Here is a 21,569-nt window from a genome sequence, read left to right on the forward strand (position 1 = left end):
GTGACAGTATTGAAGTCCCCTCCAAAGATCACTTGCCGACTTGTAAAAAGGAAGGGCTTGATCCTCATAAAGAGGCTTTTACGGTCCCACTTTGTTTGTGGGGCGTAGATGTTAATGAGCCGGAGCTCTTGCCCCTTCATGAGGACATCTAAGATCAGGCACCTCCCCATTTCCAACTCGATAACCCGTCTGCATTCAACAGGAGCGGTAAAAAGGACCGCCACCCCACTATATGGCTCAGCCGCAAGAGACCAGTGGGAGGGGCCGCGCCTCCACTCTCTCCTGGCTTTTACCAGGGAGGCTAGATCTGACAACCTGGTCTCTTGCAGATACAAAATGTCGGCTTCAACTCGGCCGAGAAAATCAAAGGCTGCAAATCTAGCCATATCAGACTTAATGCTGGCACAGTTAATGGATGCCAGCGTCAATGGGGTGAGTGCCGCCATCCTGAGTGATCGAGTTGGATGGCCTATCCCCTTTACCTCTTACCCTTCTTCTTCCCCCCTTCCCCATCAGAAGAAGACCCCCTTTCCTTCTTTTTAGACCTCTTTAGGGATGCTGACATATCCATCCCACGATCCTCATCTCCTGACCCAGGGGCCACCTGCCCTCCCAAGGAAGTTACCTCAGAAGGAACAGGCTCAGCACCTCCCAGAGGTTCCTCCGCCTCTGAACAAAGACTCTCAGCCTCCCCCTCCAAAGAAAGGGAAGAGTCCTTGCCAAGGGCCCGATACCTATTGGATAGAACGATCAGAGGGGGGTTGGTTAGGCTTTTCCCAGGCACTTGGCCTGCAACACCGGAGGAGGAAGATGATGCCCTGAGTACCCTCTGGCCCTGCCTCCTTCTGCCGCACTTTTGTTTTTCCTTTTGCCCTTTCCCATCTTCCTCATCCAAACTTTCATATTGAGAGGAACTTGAGGAAATGGCCCTATTTGCCTCCTCTTTACGAAGTTTCCTTATCTCTTCACCTAACTCGGCGTCCCCAAGAGCCTCAGCTGTCTTCTCTGAGCCAGCGTCGGGAGCAGGATCCCGGACTACACCTTCTACCAGGGAACTTTCAAGATCCCTGCTCCTTCTGCGCCTCTCCTCCCTCCTAAGCTTAGAGGGGCTCTTGTTCTTAACTTTCTTCATTGGCTCTAGTGCCCCTTCTCCTCTGCTGGCCCCCACCCCAGATGAGGCAACCTCACTGCTCTCCCCATCCCGGGTGGTCACAGCATTGGAGAATGAGCGGGGACACCGGCTAAATGGGTGACCAAGGTCACCACACAGGTTACAGCGAATCTGGCCACAGGTGGCAGCCAGATGACCCTCCGCACCGCACAATGCGCACATCTGCTTAGTGCAGTTTGCGCTAAAGTGTGTGGGATCACCACACTTGTGGCACAGCTTCGGCTGTCCCTGGTAAAAGACTTGGATTCTATCGCGGCCGAGAAAGGCGGCTGATGGAATGTGTGCGACAGTGTTACCTGAACGGCGGAGGCGGACGGAAAACGTCCAGGCTCCAGACCAAATGCCATGTTCATCCAGATTTTTCTTGGGGACGTCCGTCACCTCCCCATACCTGCTCAGCCAGGTCATTATGTCATAGCAAGAAAGAGACTCGTTACGTGTCAGAACGGTCACTTTCTTGACAAAACTCTGGCGGGATACCGCCTTCACAGCGAAATCCCGCCAGACAGGCTCGTCCTTCACCAGTGCGTGATTAGACCAAAAGAGCTCAAGCCCTTCTGGCTTCACAAAACTGATGTCGAACTCAGAGGTACCGAAGGGGTGGATCAGAGCAAAGATGTCATTAGCCCTGAATCCCATCTGGAAAAGAAGCTCCACAACTTTTGCCCTAGAAGGGCATGCATCACCGCCTCTCCATACCAGACGGGCCACATTCCTCCGGCCACGCTCCTGCCCGCTTGTTGGAAGGGACCAGACCACCTCCCCATTATGCTCTCGGAATGCCCCAAGTCCATGTCTTTCTATCCAAAAAGACAAGTCGACCTTCCGGTCCTCTACCTGGAGCGTTCTATCCCCTCTCCTTAAAGCCTCCAGGAGGCGCTGTTGCAAGTTACCTTCCCCTGGATTAAGAGATGAGGATCCCCTGGGACCCCCAGCAGTGACATTAGCATAACTCCTTATTGGAGCAGTCGCCGCCGGGGGGGCAGCCGGACCGACACCACTCCCCCCAGAAACAACAGTAGAGGCAGTAACATTATACATAACACTTGTGCCTGTCTCCTCCTGCCTAGCTGCACTGGACTGGCCGGGATGTAATCTTGCTGGCTTTATGATGCCGGGCTTTACACTTGCATCATTGGCTTCATTGGGCACACTCAACCTTGCAGCAGTCTTCCCTTTAGAAATATCGGAAGAAGCTGCTTTGTCGCATACTTTGCCCTCGGCCTCCGCCAATACCTCGGCTTCAATTTCTTTAACTGCTACTAACATTGCATGGGTTGTATCATGTCCATGTTCCTGTGGTACCAGTCCTCCACCGCCAGCTCCACCCACAGCAGCCCCACCACAGCGCCACAACTCAAAAGAGCCAGACACCGCTGACTCGGCCGCCGAGAATGGCTCTCCGGTTCCAGACACCTGGACACTCCCCCCTTTGCCTGCAGAGGAGTGCCCCGCAGTGGCAGACCTGTTCTGGGAGCTGCCCTTTCCCTTGTCTTTATAATTGCCCGGCCGCCCGAGCTCCATACCAACCTCTGCCACCTGGACACTCCCCCCCTCACCTGCAGAGGAGTGCCCCGCAACGCCAATATCCCCTAACTGGGGACATGCTACCTTGTCCGCAACACTGTCCGGCCCCTTGGCCGTATCTTTGCCGGTGCTGGCCCCGCTACTATGACAAGCGAGGTCAGCGCTTTCCCCCATCTTTACTGTATTATCCCCGGTGTTCTGGCCCCGCTCCACATTTGCAGAAGGGGGGACAGGCAGATTACCAGGGTCTGCACCCTGAACTGACTTTGCAGCCGGCCCAGGGTGCACAAAAGGAACATAAATCAAGCTTACTTGCTCAGATGTTTTTTTCTGTCTTTTCTTCTTCTTTTTTATTATTTGTTCCTCTCCAAGGTCGTCGCCAAAACTAAAATTATCCAAATGCATGGGGGACTCCATCTTTACAATTTGTGCCAGCAGGGCGCCACCACAACCCTCCTCCTCCTCGCCAGCACTCTCGCACGATGAAGGTGGTAATGCCACTTGTCCTGCAGGTAGACTTGCTTGGGACATGTTCACACCCTGCATTGGCTGCGGCTTGGCTTCCACAGCTTCCCCACTTGCCAGCACCTTAGCCTCTTCAGCCTCCATTTCTTGGACCTCATCCTCACTACTGCTCTCATCTGCTGAACAATCACCCCCAATCTCCTCTTCTTTTACTGGGGATTTCATCCTGGAGGAGCGATCCTCATTAAGAAGTTTCTCCCTAAATAAATCGCTCCCCTCCAGGACAGCCATTCTCCTCAGCTCAGTCTCCTCCAGCTCCAGCCTCAAGGACTTAACCCTTGCAGAGTACTCTGGTTTCTTCCGCTTGGTAGTTGTGCTCACCTGATACTTGGCAAACTTTAGCTCCTCTCTCAGCTCCCTCAGCTTCTTCCCAAGGAGTTCGTACTCGCCAATCTTGGCAGCAAGTCTGGAGCTGTATGTCGCCATAGACTCCTTGGGTCTTCTCTGGCCCCACTGCTCCACAACCTGGCTCTTGGAGGAGCTCTTCTGTGCTGCAGAGACCTTCTTTAAACCTGTCTTGCTTGCAGGCTTTTCTTCCTGGCTGAGAGCCTTGCGGCTTCCAACCATTGCTGGAGGGACAGAATCCACATCGCTGCGGACCCTGCCAGATCTTCTAACCCCTCCAGCCGGGGCACTGGCTGGTAGCTTTCCCTCTACACCCCTCGCCAGCCTGGACCGAGGAGTGGAGGTCAGGGGATTCATGCTGATGGCTCCCCCAGGAATCTGCCACCTTCCTGGGAAAGCAGGTGGAAAAATCAGCCTCTCTCCTCTGGAAGTCTGGAGTCTCAGGAGCTCAGCAACAGACACACCTAGCGACCACACCCTCCAGAGCTGTACTCACTATTCTGCTGGTGGGGTCACTGTGTACATACATTACATTACTTATCCTGTACTGATCCTGAGTTATATCCTGCATTATACTCCAGAGCTGTACTCACTATTCTGCTGGTGAGGTCACTGTGTACATACATTACATTACTTATCCTGTACTGATCCTGAGTTATATCCTGTATTATACTCCAGAGCTGTACTCACTATTCTGCTGGTGAGGTCATGTGTACATTACATTACTTATCCTGTACTGATCCTGAGTAAGATCCTGTATTATACTCCTGAGCTGTACTCACTATTCTGCTGGTGAGGTCACTGTGTACATACATTACATTACTTATCCTGTACTAATCCTGAGTTATATCCTGTATTATACTCCAGAGCTGTACTCACTATTCTGCTAGTGAAGTCACTGTGTACATATATTACATTACTTATCCTGTACTGATCCTGAGTTATATCTTGTATTAGACTCCAGAGCTGCACTCACTATTCTGCTGGTGAGGTCACTGTGTACATACATTATATTACTTATCCTGTACTGATCCTGAGTTATATCATGTATTATACTCCGGAGCTGTACTCACTATTCTGCTGGTGAGGTCACTGTGTATATACATTACATTACTTATCCTGTACTGATCCTGAGTTATATCCTGTATTATACTCCAGAGCTGTACTCACTATTCTGCTGGTGAGGTCACTGTGTACATACAGTCATCGCTGTACTACAGGACTTCCAGGGGCAGACAGAGCAGGGTAAATGAACTGTCACCCCCCAGCACCTGCCCTGCGATTCGCCGGTGAGTCCTGTCCGGCCAGTCACAGGGCATTGGAGGAGGTGGCACCCCTGCCACCTCGCTCCTATCCTTCAGGATGGTCGAAGTTGTCTTCTATTTTGCGGGCGATTGGGTACCAGAGACCCGATCAGCCCAGAATCGCTACAAATCGCCGATCTGAATTCATCAGCGATCTGCAGCGATTGCCGACATGGCGATCGCTGCAAATCGCTGAAATAAAAGAAAAGTCCAGATATACAACATCCACAGCTTCACCCTGATCCAATCTATAACTGACCTCCTCATAGCTGATCAGATTCTGATCCCGTATAAACCCCGATGGGTGCTGTGTTATTAGGTTATTTTTATTAGGATAGTGTCTCTGAAAAAGCTCTCAAAAATCTTTCCCACAACAGATTTAAAGTTAAACTTCCAGGCCTATAGTTCCCGGATCCCTTTTGACCCCTTTATGAATATTGGTACACTTTGAATATACACTACTAGTAAACTCCCTGGCCCAGTTGGAATATCAAATCAAATCAATTGTGAAAAAACCTAATACCATAATGAATAATACCACAAACCAAGACAAACTAACAAGTGAGCCGATCCTTTATCCCATGTCCCCAGTACATGTTAACAGACGTCCATGAACCAGCCCAGGATTTTCTGTATACTGTATATCAAAGTCCCCTAGAAACCCCCTGCCCCCTTTTAACTCACCACCCAACCTAACACTAAACCCCAACCGTAGGTGCAAATCAAACAATACATACAATGGGACCTGAGCTGACCCTGCATCCCATACCCCCAGTACATGTAAACAGATGCCCATGAACCAGCCCAGAATCTTCATGAAAAACCCTTCCCCCTTAAAGGGTTACTCCGCCCCAAAGGATAGGGGGATAAGATGTCTGATCGCTGGGGATCCCTGCAATCTCAGCTGCGGCACCCCAGAGATCCGGTGCACGGAGCGAACTTCGCTCCGTGTCGGATGACTGGCCAGGCGGGGCGGAGGCTTGTGATGTCATGGCCACGCCCCCTCAATACGTGTCTATGGGAAGGGGTGTGATGGCCATCACCCCCCCTCCCCATAGAATTGCATTGAGGAGGCGTGGCCATTACATCACGTGACTCCGGTGCTGCACCTGACGCTCTAAACGAATGCCAGATGCAGCACAAAGATCGTGGGGGTCCCCAGCGGCGGGACTTCCGCGATGTCTAGGGGCAGAGTACTCTTTTAATCCCACCACCCAACCTATCACTAAACCTAAACCCTAGCTACTACCAAACAATATATACAATATACATAAGTTAAACACAAAGACTACAACAATATATATAAGAACAAAATACATATAACACACTATACACAATTGTACAGCCGGCACAATACAGTCAGACAGGTAACGTTCTCCTGACGTTCATCAAACCCAGACTTGTCCATCAGGCTCCAGATAGAGAAGTGGGGTCCATCACATAACACGTTTCCTCTGCTCCAGAGTCCAGTGGTGACGGCTTTACACCCTCCTATGGCTTTACACCCTCCTGTGGCTTTACACCCTCCTGTGGCTTTACACCCTCCTGTGGCTTTACCCCCTCCTGTGGCTTTACACCCTCCTGTGGCGTTACACCCTCCTGTGGCGTTACACCCTCCTGTGGCTTTACACCCTCCTGTGGCTTTACACCCTCCTGTGGCGTTACACCCCCCTGTGGCTTTACACCCTCCTGTGGCTTTACACCCTTCTGTGGCTTTACACCCTCCTGTGGCTTTACACCCTCCTGTGGCTTTACACCCTCCTGTGGCTTTACCCCCTCCTGTGGCTTTACACCCTTCTGTGGCTTTACACCCTTCTGTGGCTTTACACCCTCCTGTGGCTTTACACCCTCCTGTGGCTTTACACCCTCCTGTGGCTTTACACCCCCTGTGGCTTTACACCCTTCTGTGGCTTTACACCCCCCTGTGGCTTTACACCCTTCTGTGGCGTTACACCCTCCTGTGGCTTTACACCCTCCTGTGGCTTTACACCCTTCTGTGGCTTTACACCCTCCTGTGGCTTTACACCCTCCTGTGGCTTTACACTCTCCTGTGGCTTTACACAAACTCCTGTGGCTTTACACCCTCCTGTGGCTTTACACCCTCCTGTGGCGTTACACCCCCCTGTGGCTTTATACCCTCCTGTGGCTTTACACCCTTCTGTGGCTTTACACCCTCCTGTGGCTTTACACCCTCCTGTGGCTTTACACCCTCCTGTGGCTTTACCCCCTCCTGTGGCTTTACACCCTTCTGTGGCTTTACACCCTTCTGTGGCTTTACACCCTCCTGTGGCTTTACACCCTCCTGTGGCTTTACACCCTCCTGTGGCTTTACACCCCCTGTGGCTTTACACCCCCCTGTGGCTTTACACCCTTCTGTGGCGTTACACCCTCCTGTGGCTTTACACCCTCCTGTGGCTTTACACCCTCCTGTGGCTTTACACTCTCCTGTGGCTTTACACAAACTCCGGTGGCTTTACACCCTCCTGTGGCTTTACACCCTTCTGTGGCTTTACACCCTCCTGTGGCTTTACCCCCTCCTGTGGCTTTACCCCCTCCTGTGGCGTTACACCCTCCTGTGGCGTTACACCCTCCTGTGGCTTTACACCCTCCTGTGGCTTTACACCCTCCTGTGGCGTTACACCCCCCTGTGGCTTTACACCCTCCTGTGGCTTTACACCCTTCTGTGGCTTTACACCCTCCTGTGGCTTTACACCCTCCTGTGGCTTTACACCCTCCTGTGGCTTTACCCCCTCCTGTGGCTTTACACCCTTCTGTGGCTTTACACCCTTCTGTGGCTTTACACCCTCCTGTGGCTTTACACCCTCCTGTGGCTTTACACCCTCCTGTGGCTTTACACCCCCTGTGGCTTTACACCCTTCTGTGGCTTTACACCCCCCTTCCCTAATAAAAGTTTGAATCACCCCCCTTTTCCCATAAAAAAAATAAAACAGTGAAAAATAAAATAAGCATATGTGATATCGCCGCGTCCGAACTATAAAAATATATCATTAATTAAACCGTACTGTCAATGGCGTACGCGCAAAAAAATTCCAATATTCAAAAAAAGCGCATATATGGTCACTTTTTATACCATTAAAAAATGAATAAAAAGTGATCAAAAAGTCCGATCAAAACAAAAATCATACCAATAAAAACTTCAGATCACGGCGCAAAAAATGAGTCCTCATACCGCCCTGTACGTGGAAAAATAAAAAAGTTATAGGGGTCAGAAGATGACATTTTTAAACGTATACATTTTCCTGAATGTAGTTATGATTTTTTCCAGAAGTACGACAAAATCAAACCTATATAAGTAGGGCATCATTTTAACCGTATGGACCTACAGAATAATGATAAGGTGTCATTTTTACCGAAATATGCACTGCATAGAAACGGAAGCCCCCAAAAGTTACAAAATGGCATTTTTTCTTCGATTTTGTCGCACAATAATTTTTTTTTCCGTTTCGCCGTGCATTTTTGGGTAAAATGACTAATGTCACTGCAAAGTAGAATTGGCGACGCAAAAATAAGCCATCATATGGATTTTTAGGTGGAAAATTGAAAGGGTTATGATTTTTAAAAGGTAAGGAGGAAAAAATGAAAGTGCAAAAACGGAAAAACCCTGAGTCCTTAAGGGGTTAAAGGGGTACTCCAGTGGGAAAACTTTTTTTTTTTTTTTTAAATGAACTGGTGCCAGAAAGTTAAACAGATTTGTAAATTACTTCTATTAAAAAAATCTTTATCCTTCCAGTACCTATAGCAGCTGTATGCTACAGGGGAAATTCTTTGCTTTTTGAATTTCTTTTTTGTCTGCTGACACCTCTGTCTGTGTCAGGAACTGTCCAGATTTGCTATGGGGATTTTCTCCTGCTCTGGACAGTTCCTGATACGGGCATCAGGTGTCAGCAGAGAGCACTGCGGACAAGACAAAAAAGAAATTCAAAAAGATAAGAATTTCCTCTGTAGCATACAGCTGCTAAAAAGTACTGGAAGGATAAAGATTTTTTAATAGACAAATTAAAATTTAATTTACAAATCAATTTAACTTTCTGGCACCAGTTCATTTAAAAAAAAAAAAAATGTTTTCCACCGGAGTACCCCTTTAAGGTTCTGCTGTAAGACATTCTGTACTCCCCTACGTGGTGATGGACAGGTTATTTATATCCGGCCTGGAAACCGATCACACACCCAACCCCTCCCGGTCCAGCGTGTCTTCAGATTCCATACTAGTTGTGTATCTCATGTCGCGGCCCATTTGTTTTTCCAGCCATGACTACATTGGCGGTATTGGCGCAGTATGTTTGTTCATACGATATACACACATACATTCATGTTTACCCGTTTTGCATTCTTCCCGGTGATTTATGGTTTTCTCTTTTAGATGCAAACACGGGCCAAGGCACAGATGTTGCAAGCACTACGAAGACAACTGTATCTCGTACTGTGTTAAGGTAAGCGGTGCTGTCCGAACGCGCGATGATCGCCGAGCTGAGTAATTGCTACAAGATGTTGGCGGAACGCGGCCAGGGTGGCAGACATGTTTCTTTGAAGACCCTCGTTGATAAACTACACTAGGTAGAAATGAGCCAACCTTGAATCCCCTGCCAGGAAGCTGTTCCGAGAACATGAGGATTATTATCATTAATGGACGGGATGTTTAATCAATCACATTAGTAACGCAAATGACTTGACCTAGACGGCTGAACCTGTCTGCAGTTGCCATACATTTACTGTAATTCCTAGAGGCTGAGGGTAGCACAGAGCTCTAGGTTTCTTCTGGCTTCTCCTATTTAGCGCAGTGTCTGAGGGGTTAAATGGCTGGGATCGGAGTAGGGTCGCCACCTGGCCGCTGTTTTACCGGCACAGCCGGTATTTTTATATTAAAAATACCAGCAATGCAACCAATCCTCCAACTCCTGGAATGCTGCACCAAAACCTATACCAGTGTTTCCTAACCAGAGCGCCTCCAGCTGTTGCAAAACTACAACTCCCAGCATGCCCGGACAGCCGTTGGCTGTCCGGGCATGCTGAGAGTTGTAGTTTTGCAACAGCTGGAGGCACTCCTGGTTGGGAAACAGTGACCTATACTAAATACTACTATATAGTCCAACATGCTGGGAGTTGTAGTTTGGCAACAGCTGGAGATACCCCTGGTTGGGAAACACTGACCTGTACTATATACTACTGTATAGTCCAACACGCTGGGAGTTGTAGTTTTGTAACAGCTGGAGGCACCGCTGGTTGGGAAATACTGACCTATACTATATACTACTGTATAGTCCAACATGCTGGGAGTTGTAGTTTGGCAACAGCTGGAGACACCCCCTGGTTGGGAAATACTGACCTATCCTAAATACTACTAAATAGTCCAACATGCTGGGAGTTGTAGTTTGGCAACAGCTGGAGGCACCCCTGGTTGGGAAACACTGACCTGTACTATATACTACTATATAGTCCAACATGCTGGGAGTTGTAGTTTGGCAACAGGTGGAGACACCCCTGGTTGGGAGACACTGACCTATACTATATACTACTGTATAGTCCAACATGCTGGGAGTTGTAGTTTGGCAACAGCTGGAGGCACCCCTGGTTGGGAAACACTGACCTATACTATATACTACTATATAGTCCAACATTCTGGGAGTTGTAGTTTGGCAACAGCTGGAGGCACCCCTGGTTGGGAAACACTGACCTGTACTATATACTACTATATAGTCCAACATGCTGGGAGTTGTAGTTTGGCAACAGCTGGAGACACTCCTGGTTGGCAAACACTGACCTCTACTATATACTACTATAAAGTCCGAAATGCTGGGAGTTGTAGTTTTCGTTTGGGGCAGCTGCTGAGCCACAGGCTGTATCAGGGCATGCTGAGAGTTGTAGTTAGTAACTAACTGCAACTCCCAAATAAAAAAAAATAAAAAAAGCGATCAAAAAGTCACAGCAAAAAATGGTCCTGTTAAAATCTACAGATCGGGGTGCAAAAATGACCCTCATACAGGCCATATGAGAAGAAATAAAAAAAAAGTTATAGGGGTCAGAATAGGGCAACATTTTCCCCGTATATGTATCCTGTGATGTCACGCATATATAATTAATGATGCAAATTAGCATGGCCGGTATTTTTTTTTTGCAAGAAAGGTGGCGACCCTAGATCGGCGATGTCTCTGATCTGCGCTTCTGCTGCATAAGGAAGGGGCTCAGATTCTGACTTTGCAGTAGAGTTCCCATTTGAATTTGTAGTTTTCCCTGACATCATCTCCCGCAGAACACTATGAATACTTTTTTTTTTTTGCTGGATTTAGGGCAACATTGTGAGGCATTATATTATTATCATTATTTTTAATAATGTATTTATTTTTTATAGTGGATCTAGGGTGTTTTACATATAAGGGGTTAAAATACATATGAACACAAATGCAGGTACAAGTAAATGACGGACTAATGTAGAGGATGTGCGGGCCCTGCCTGAGAGCGCTTAGCCTGGGTTCACACTGCAGAATCTCTGGGCATAATTTCTGCCGTAGATCGAGCCGGCAGCACTAGGACCGCGTGGACTACATTGCCGTCTCCATAGATGGCAATGCATTTCTGAGCAGATCTCCCCAAAAAATCCACCCAGAAATGCATTGCAGTCTATGGGGGAAGCAACGCAGTCTGCTCGGTCCTATAGCGCCACCATCTCCATCTCTGGCAGAAATTCTACAGTGTGAACCCAGCCTTACAGTCTACAAGGGGAGGGAGACAGCCGGTCATCTGCGAGAAGCTTCCATGGAACAATACATCGGCCGCAGGGTTATCGTAGGTTGTAAAGATCGGCTTTCAGGTTGATGTTGATGGTGGGTGTAAGCCAGATGTGTATGGGGGAAGCACAGGAGAATCTTGGAGATGGTTGTGTGAGGTTGGAAGAGGGAAGAGAACAGGCAGAGTTCTTGTGGGGATCAGAGATTACATGGGGGCGGTATCGGGGATCAGGTCAGAGGTGTATGGAGGGGACAGGGTGTGGATGGTCTTGTATGGGGGCAATCGGAGTGGAGAGAAGGAAGATATAGCTGAGAGACACTGTGGGATACTAGATAGAAGGGAGGTGACATCAGGGCCAGAGAGGTAGATTTGAGGGTCATCATTGGTATTTTAAAGGGGTATTCCAGGAAAAAACTTTTTTTATATTATTTTTTTATATCAACTGGCTCCAGAAAGTTAAACAGATTTGTAAATTACTTCTATTAAAAAAATCTTAATCCTTTCGGTACTTATGAGCTTCTGAAGTTAAGGTTGTTCTTTTCTGTCTAAGTGCTCTCAGATTACACCTGTCTCGGGAAACGCTTAGTTTAGAAGCAAATCCCCATAGAAAACCTCTTCTAAACTGGGTGGTTCCTGAGACACGTGTCATCAGAGAGCACTTAGACAGAAAAGAACAACCTTAACTTCAGAAGCTCATAAGTACTGGAAGGATTAAGATTTTTTAATAGAAGTAATTTACAAATCTGTTTAACTTTCTGGAGCCAGTTGATATATATATATATATATATATATATATATAAGTTTTTTCCTGGATAACCCCTTTAACCCCTTAAGGACGCAGGACGTAAATGTACGTCCTGGTGAGGTGGTACTTAACGCACCAGGACGTACATTTACGTCCTAAGCATAACCGCGGGCATCGGAGCGATGCCCGTGTCATGCGCGGCTGATCCCGGCTGCTGATCGCAGCCATTAACCCCTCAGGTGCCGGGATCAATACAGATCCCGGCATCTGCGGCAGTTCGCGATTTAAATGAACGATCGGATTGCCCGCAGCGCTGCTGCGGGGATCCGATCATTCAGAACGCCGCACGGAGGTTCCCTCTCCTTCCTCCGTGCGGCTCCCGGCGTCTCCTGCTCTGGTCTGTGATCGAGCAGACCAGAGCAGGAGATGACCGATAATACTGATCTGTTCTATGTCCTATACATAGAACAGATCAGTATTAGCAATCAAGGTATTGCTATGAATAGTCCCCTATGGGGACTATTCAAGTGTAAAAAAAAAAGTAAAAGTAAAAGTAAAAAAAAAGTGAAAAATCCCCTCCCCCAATAAAAAAGTAAAACGTCCGTTTTTTCCTATTTTACCCCCAAAAAGCGTAAAAAACATTTTTTATAGACATATTTGGTATCGCCGCGTGCGTAAATGTCCGAACTATTAAAATAAAATGTTAATGATCCAAAATTCCTACTTTTTTAATACATTTTATTGAAAAAAAATTATAAAAAATGTATTAAAAGTTTTTTATATGCAAATGTGGTATCAAAAAAAAGTACAGATCATGGCGCAAAAAATGATCCCCCATACCGCCACTTATACGAAAAAATAAAAAAGTTAGAGGTCATCAAAATAAAGGGACTATAAACGTACTAATTTGGTTAAAAAGTTTGTGATTTTTTTTAAGCGCAACAATAATATAAAAGTATGTAATAATGGGTATCATTTTAATCGTATTGACCCTCAGAATAAAGAACACACGTCATTTTTACCATAAATTGTACGGCGTGAAAACAAAACCTTCCAAAATTAGCAAAATTGCGTTTTTCGTTTTAATTTCCCCACAAAAATAGTGTTTTTTGGTTGCGCCATACATTTTATGATATAATGAGTGATGTCATTACAAAGGACAACTGGTCGTGCAAAAAACAAGCCCTCATACTAGTCTGTGGATGAAAATATAAAAGAGTTATGATTTTTAGAAGGCGAGGAGGAAAAAATGAAAACGTAAAAATTAAATTGTCTGAGTCCTTAAGGCCAAAATGGGCTGAGTCCTTAAGGGGTTAAACAGATTTGTAAATTAAGAAGATTCAGTAAAGAAAAACGTAGGTGCACTCATGAGGCCCTCGTGAGGCCGGAAGAAGCACGCACTTGCATGTGAAACTGCCGTCGTAGCTTCCGAGTGCCACACTTCCTGCGCCTTTGCTGAGACCCAGCTCCTCGTGTACCGGAGCCCGACATGCAGTAGTCTCCACTGAGCGGTGAGTGCACCTACGTTTTCTTTATTGAATCTTTCCGATACTTGATGCTTGTATGTGTGCACCCCGCAGGAGATACGAACATAGGTAACGGGGTTTGACTGCACTCCAGTCCAGGTGATATATATGCCCTTAGAGTGCTCTCCCCTTTCTTGTCTTTATACAGATTTGTAAATTACTTCTATTAAAAAATCGTAATCATTTCAATAATTATCAGCTGCTGAAGTTGAGTTGTCGTTTTCTGTCTGGCAACACTGCTCTCTGCTGACATCTCTGCTTGTCTCGGGAACTGCACAGAGTAGAAGAGGATTGCTATGGGGATTTGCTTCTAAACTGGGCGGTTCCCGAAACACGTATCATCAGAGAGCACTTAGACAGAAAAGAACGACTCAACTTCAGCAGCTCATAAGATTTTTTAATAGAAGTAATTTACAAATCTGTTTAACTTTCTGGAGCCAGTTGAGATATATATATATATATATATATATATATATATATATATATATATATATATATATATATATATATATATATAAAAGTTTTTTTCCTGGATAACCCCTTTAATGAGATTCTATGATCTGTCCCAGGACAAAAGTAAAGATGGAGAAGAGTAGGGACCATAGGACAGAGCCTTGGGGGACTCCAACAGCGAGAGGGTGAGGAGAGGAGGTGGTGTGTGAGTGGGAGACACTGAATGTGCGTTTGGTGAGGGGGGGTCTGGTGGTGATAATGTGGTGGACACTGGGGGGGATGAGGGTTGCATCTGGCAGTATAGTGACACTGGGGGAGATTTATCAAAACCTGTCCAGATGAAAAGTTGCCCAGTTGCCCATAGCAACCAATCAGATCGCTTCTTTCATTTTGCAGAGGCCTTGTTAAAAATGAAAGAAGCAATCTGATTGGTTGCTATGGGCAACTGGGCTACTTTTCTAGAGTTGAGAGGCAATTGCTCTATGCCAAGCAACGCTTCTACAAGAAAGGCAATGAGGCTCACACAATGCTGGCGAGGCGTTTACGTGACCGGGCTGCTGCTCAATCCCCCTCTGCTTTGAAGGACCCTAATGGGGTTCTCCATTACCACCCTGCTGATATCTCCCGTCTTTTTGTTGACTATTACACTGGTCTTTACTCACTTCCTTCCCAGTTGCCGTCCGACCCGGGGGAGAGGGCAGCCACCTTAGAAACCTATCTCTCTCGGTGTGGATTGCCTTCTCTTTCAGGTGCCGACCGGGATGTTCTAAATGCCCCTATTACGGGAGAGGAGGTCTTGGAGGTCCTTAAATCTCTCCCGACTGGTCGCTCTCCTGGGCCGGATGGTTTCCCATATCTGTATTATAAGACATTCTTCACTCTGCTGGTGCCTAAACTCATTCCTCTCTTCAATTCCTTTCTGGACGGGGAGGCGATTCCGCAGTCTTTCTTACACTCCCTTATCACCCTTATACCCAAGCCCGGCAAAGATCCTCACGATTGCTCCAGCTATCGGCCCATTGCCCTCCTTAACTCTGACCTTAAGCTTTTTTCTAAGGTATTGGCTGTTAGACTTTGCTCCTTCCTCCCGGCTCTCATTCATAAAGACCAGGTTGGATTTATCCCTTGTCGCCAAGGTGGAGACAACACAAGGAGGGTGGTGGACCTGATTGATTTGATCAATCGGAGATCTGAGCAGGCCTTAATTCTTAGTTTAGATGCTGAAAAAGCTTTCGATAGGCTGGGGTGGCCGTTTCTTTTTGCTACTTTACAAAAATTTGGGATTTCGGGGAAGTTTTTGACTGCACTGCGGGGTCTCTATTCCTCCCCTACAGCCTCACTCAAGCTTCCTCACTCGCCATCTCCTATTTTTTCTTTATTTAATGGAACTCGTCAGGGTTGCCCGTTATCCCCCCCTGATCTTTGCGCTATGTATTGAACCCTTAGCCGCTATGATCAGAGGTGATCCGGACATTACTGGTATTTCCTTACATGATAGGGAATTCAAGGTTTGTCTGTTTGCTGACGATGTTCTTCTTACACTTTCTCGCCCTCTACTGTCTCTTCCTTCTCTTTACAAGGTTTTGCATGACTATGGGGTGGTTTCCGGCTATAAGGTTAACCTTGCTAAGTCGGAGGCCCTTCCTCTCAATCTCCCTTCTTCGTTTTCTGCTCTTCTACGCTCTGACTATTCTTTCCGGTGGTCTCCCTCTGCTATTAAGTACTTGGGGGTCTGGATCTCTTCTAACTATTCCTCACTTTATTCCACCAACTATCTTCCCCTCTTTCGGGAGCTCCGTGCTCTTATGGAAAAATGGCGCTCGCAATACATCTCTTTTTTTGGTCGCATTGCTGCGGTGAAAATGACTATTCTCCCGAAGCTTCTTTACTTTTTTGAGACCCTGCCGGTTCGGGTCCCACTGTCAGCCCTGCGCTCTCTACAGGCGGCTATTTTTCGATTTATTTGGGATGGGAAAAGACATAGGCTCCCGATGTCCGTGATGATGGCCGGGAGGGCGTTTGGTGGTTTGGCGGTCCCGGATGTGGTAAAGTACTATTGGGCTTCCCATTTGCGCCATCTAGCGGCATGGTCTACCTATCATGCCTATAGCCGTTGGATGGAGCTAGAGAAGCTATGGTTAGCGCCTGTCCACCCTAACGCTCTCCTTTGGACTCTTCCTGCCTCTGCTCCTTCTCTCTCCCCTCTCCTGGGCCCTATGGCATTTTCCAGATATGTGTGGGGTTACTGCTCTGTCAAATTTAAACTACTGTCTCCCTCCTCCCCTCTTCAATATTTCCTTTATCATCCTAGTTTTCCCCCCGGCCGGACTTCTCTTATGGTGAGGGAGTGGGGGTCTAGAGGCCTTTTTTGCTGGGCAGATGTGGTTGATCCCTTGTCGCGAACTCTCTTGCCTTTTTCTCAGTTGCAGTCTCGTTGGGATCTCCCCTCGTCTGAGTATTTTCATTATTTACAGCTACAGCATTTTATGTCCTCCACGCTCGGTTCCCTTGTGGTGTCCTTGCCTACAGGCTTTGAAAGGCTGTGTCGTGGTGGACCTCAGGCGAGGGGTCTTCTCTCCGATATTTACTCTTTGCTTACCCGGCCTATGGGGGATGTCCAGGTATCCCACCGGTATATGTCTCGTTGGGAGGAAGCGCTTAATATGTCTATTACCCTTCCTCAGTGGAAAATAATATGGGAGAGGGCCTCTAGGGCATCCATATGTACTGCTTACAAGGAGACTCAATACAAACTGATTATGGGTTGGTACCATACCCCGGAGTTATTGAATAGACTGAATCCCAGTGTCCCCCCCCAGTGCTGGCGATGTGGGGTGGGTTTGGGTACGTTGTTTCATATTTTTTGGTCTTGCCCGCTCATCACGGGATATTGGGAGTTAGTGAGTCGCTTACTTTCGGATGTTTTTGGAGTATCGGTCCCTCCTAACTCTCAGGTCTATCTTTTGCACCTCTCGCACTCAGCTCTACCCAAGAGGTTGTTTAAACTGGCTATGCACATTTTTTTGGCGGCTAAGACCTTAGTTGCTAAATGCTGGAAGAGGACTCTTCCTCCCTCTGAGTCAGACCTACTCTCCCGTATTAGTGAAATACGCTCTCTAGAATACCTCACAGCCTCTCTGAATAATACTATCCCCACCTTCCTTTCAGTTTGGGAGCCGTGGGATCGTTTCTCTGACAGGCAACCTCCTTAAGGCGCTACCGAAAACTCTCCCTATCCCCCCCCCCCCTTCCCTCCCTTCCTTCCTTCTCCCCTAATGTGTTTGTGCTTTGGTGTCTTTGTCTCCTTCTGTCTTCTGTTTGTCTTCTCTCTCGGTCCTTCATGTTGGAGAATTTTTCAGTTCTCTCCTTTGAGTAATTCACTATATGGCTTCTTATCTTCTGTATATTTGCTGGGTTGATGGTTTGTCTGCAGTCGGGGCTAATTGTCCCGATGTACAACTGTTTTAATTGTCCTGCTCTCTATATTGGATTGTTACTTACCCCTATTGTAATTGTGCTGGGCTGCGCCCCGGACTCTGATTTGCCTAAGTCTTAGCGGACTCCTGTTTTCTTTTGTGAAAATCTTTAATAAAAATTACAGTTGAAAAAAAAAAACTGGGCTACTTTTCCTCTGGACAGGTTTTGATATATCTCCCCCACTGTGACACAAACGGGGCAGTAATCATTGCTGGTAATATGGAAGCAATGAGGTGTACTCTGGGGGAGTATTGCGGGTGGCTAAATAGGGGGCATCATGGCTGGCAGTCTCTGGACTTTGTCTACAAATGGAGGCAATCTGGCTGACATGAATGATACTGTGCGTGACCACAAAGGAGGGTATTTGTGGCTAACAATATGAGAGCTTTGTAGAAAAAGATTTAAAAAAGAATCCAACACCCCTGTGGTGAAACCTCATATTAGAAACACGAAGGGGAGGCACCTAAAGAAAGCCAGTAATCCTATAAATACAATGGGCCTCATTTACTATACAGAATTCAATCAGTTCTCATGGTGTCTCTTGGCATACGCTTAGTGCGACATTTTGACGACCTTGATGCGACATGGTATCCCAGAAATCCCTGAGGGTCCCGACAAAACCACCAGAAACCCCACCATAAGGGAATTGCTCCATATTAGGATACAAATCCCACATATAGGAGCAATCCGGGATATGAAAACTTATCCTTTATCCTAATTTGGGTGCATTCACACTACGGAATCTCCGCGAGCGGAGATTCCGCCTGGCGGCCGCCGCTGGAGCTACTTCGGCACTAGGGCCACGGGGCACTGAGCCGTCACCATTGACGGCTATGCAGTGCTCGCTGAATCCGTGCAAAGAATGAACACGTTCTTTCTTTGCGCAGAACAATTTCAGCGGCGGAATTGTCCGCCGCGGAAATTCCGCAGTGTGAACGGGTCTCGCGGAGACCCATTCACACTAATGTTAAGTTCACACCGCGGAATTCCACTCGCGTAGTGTGAACATGGCCTTATAGGGAATAAGTTTCAGACAGCAGAGGGTCCGACCGCTGGGACCCTCTGCGATGTCGTATACGGGGCCCCGGCAGTCCGCAGGAAGGGGCGTGTTCGACCACCGCATGAAGCCGCAGCTGGCACGCCCCCTCAATTCAACTCTATGGGAGAGCCGAAGCGCTGCATTCGGCAATCTCTGGTTCTGCCTTAGAGCTGCATTGAGGGGGCATGTCAGCCGGGGCCCCGTATGGGAGACTGCGGGGGGTCATAGTGGTCGGACCCCCTGCGATCTGAGACTCATCCCTTATCCTTAGGATAGGGGATACGTTTTCATATCCCGGAGAACTCCTTTAACCTTTCCGACAAAATAATGAGCTTTCTGTAGGGTAATAGGCAATCAGAAAAGAACCCCAAAAACATCAAGTGTTACTATGTTCCCTATTTGTAATATAAGTAGAATAAATGTTTGTTTGTTTTTAAATTCTATGAGTGAAAAAGTTTTAACTATAAATGTCCTGAAATTTCCGTAGTGATACAAATTGTTTTGGGTTGCCAAATTCTGAGAAGAAAGTTTTTACGGTCTATTTATCGTCATACGCCAGAATATATCACATTTATATCGGTAGCGACTACGGCCTCCCCCCAACCAGGTGCCCCCCCTCCCCCGCAGTGCATAGTAGTAAATAAAGCCCTGGCCATAGCCATACTGTGTTAGTAAACGTCATAGCTCTTCACTTTAACCCCTTGGGGACGGAGCCCATTATGACCCTAAGGACGGGAGCATTTTTTGCAAATCTGACCACTGTCACTTTAACCCCTTAAGGACCAATGACGTACCGGTACGTCATTGGTCCTGCTCTTCTGATATAACGCGGGGTTACACAGTAACCCCGCGTCATATCATGGCGGGCCCGGCATCATAGTGAAGCCGGGACCCGCCTCTAATAGCGCGCAGCGCCGATCGCGGCGCCGCGCGCTATTAACCCTTTAGCCGCGCGCTCAAAGCTGAGCCGCGCGGCTAAAAGTGAAAGTGAAAGTTCCCGGCTAGCTCAGTCGGGCTGTTCGGGATAGCCGCGGCTAATCGCAGCATCCCGAACAGCTGACAGGACAGCGGGAGGGCCCCTTCCTGCCTCCTCGCTGTCCGATCGCCGAATGACTGCTCAGTGCCTGAGATCCAGGCATGAGCAGTCATGCGGCAGAATCGTTGATCACTGGTTTCTTATGAGAAACCAGTGATCAACATAGAAGATCAGTGTGTGCAGTGTTATAGGTCCCTATGGGACCTATAACACTGCAAAAAAAAAGTGAAAAAAAAAAGTGAATAAAGATCATTTAACTCCTCCCCTATTAAAAGTTTGAATCACCCCCCTTTTCCAATAAAAAAAAAAACACAGTGTAAATAAAAATAAACATATGTGGTATCACCGCGTGCGGAAATGTCCGAATTATAAAAATATATCATTAATTAAACCGCTCGGTCAATGGCGTGCGCGCAAAAAAATGATCAATAAGTCCTATCAATGCAAAAATGGTACCGTTAAAAACTTCAGATCACGGCGCAAAAAATGAGCCCTCATACCGCCCCATACACGGAAAAATAAAAAAGTTATAGGGGTCAGAAGATGACAATTTTAAACGTATTAATTTTCATGCATGTAGTTATGATTTTTTCCAAAAGTCCGAAAAATCAAACCTATATAAGTAGGGTATCATTTTAATCGTATGGACCTACAGATTACATATCAGGTGTCATTTTTACCGAAAAATGTACTACGTAGAAACGGAAGCCCCCAAAAGTTACAAAACAGCGTTTTTTTTCAATTTTGTCGCACAATGATTTTTTTTCCCGCTTCACCATAGATTTTTGGGCAAAATGACTGACGTCATTACAAAGTAGAATTGGTGGCGCAAAAAATAAGCCATCATATGGATTTTTAGGTGTAAATTTGAAAGAGTTATGATTTTTTAAAGGCAAGGAGCAAAAAACGAAAATGCAAAAACGGAAAAACCTCCGGTCCTTAAGGGGTTAAGCATTAATAACTCTGGAATGCTTTTACTTATGAATTTGATTCCGAGATAGTTTTTTCATGACATATTCTACTTTATGTTAGTGGTAAATTTTCGGCGATACTTGCATCCTTTCTAGGTGAAAAATGCAAAAATTTCATGAAAAATTTGAAAATTTAGCATTTTTCTAACTTTGAAGCTCTCTACTTATAAGGAATATGGATATTCCAAATAAATTATGTATTGATTCACATATACAATTTGTCTACTTTATGTTTGCATTATAAAATTGACGAGTTTTTACTTTTGGAAGATATCAGGGGGCTTCAAAGTTCAGCAGCAATTTTCCAATTTTTCGCAAAATTTTCAAAATCGGAATTTTTCAGGGACCAGTTCAGGTTTGAAGTGGATTTGAAGGGTCTTCTGGTTAGAAATACCCGATAAATGACCCCATTATAAAAACTGCACCCCTCAAAGTATTCAAAATGACAATCAGTAAGTGTGTTAACCCTTTAGGTGTTTCACAGGAATAGCAGCAAAGTGAAGGAGAAAATTCAAAATCTTCATTTTTTACACTGGCATGTTCTTGTAGACCCAATTTTTGAATTTTTACAAAGGGTAAAAGGAAAAAAATCCTCTCAAAATTTGTAACTCAATTTCTCTGGAGTAAGAAAATACCTCATATGTGTATGTAAAGTGTTCGGTGCACTAGAGGGCTCAGAAGCGAAGGAGCAACAATGGGATTTAGG

The 21,569-nt window shown here is 46.6% G+C and overlaps 1 protein-coding gene across 1 annotated transcript in view; it reads left to right on the top strand.

Annotated features, from left to right (window-relative positions):
• Positions 1-21,569, top strand: part of TMEM135 (transmembrane protein 135) — a 455,209-nt gene that overhangs the window by 419,776 nt on the left and 13,864 nt on the right. Inside the window, exon 9 of the mRNA XM_056561396.1 lies at positions 9,254-9,323. Coding sequence (XP_056417371.1) covers positions 9,254-9,323 — 70 coding nt within the window. The remainder of the gene's footprint in view (positions 1-9,253; positions 9,324-21,569) is intronic.

Source organism: Hyla sarda, chromosome 2 (genome assembly GCF_029499605.1).
Source record: "Hyla sarda isolate aHylSar1 chromosome 2, aHylSar1.hap1, whole genome shotgun sequence".
NCBI classification, from domain to species: domain Eukaryota; kingdom Metazoa; phylum Chordata; class Amphibia; order Anura; family Hylidae; genus Hyla; species Hyla sarda.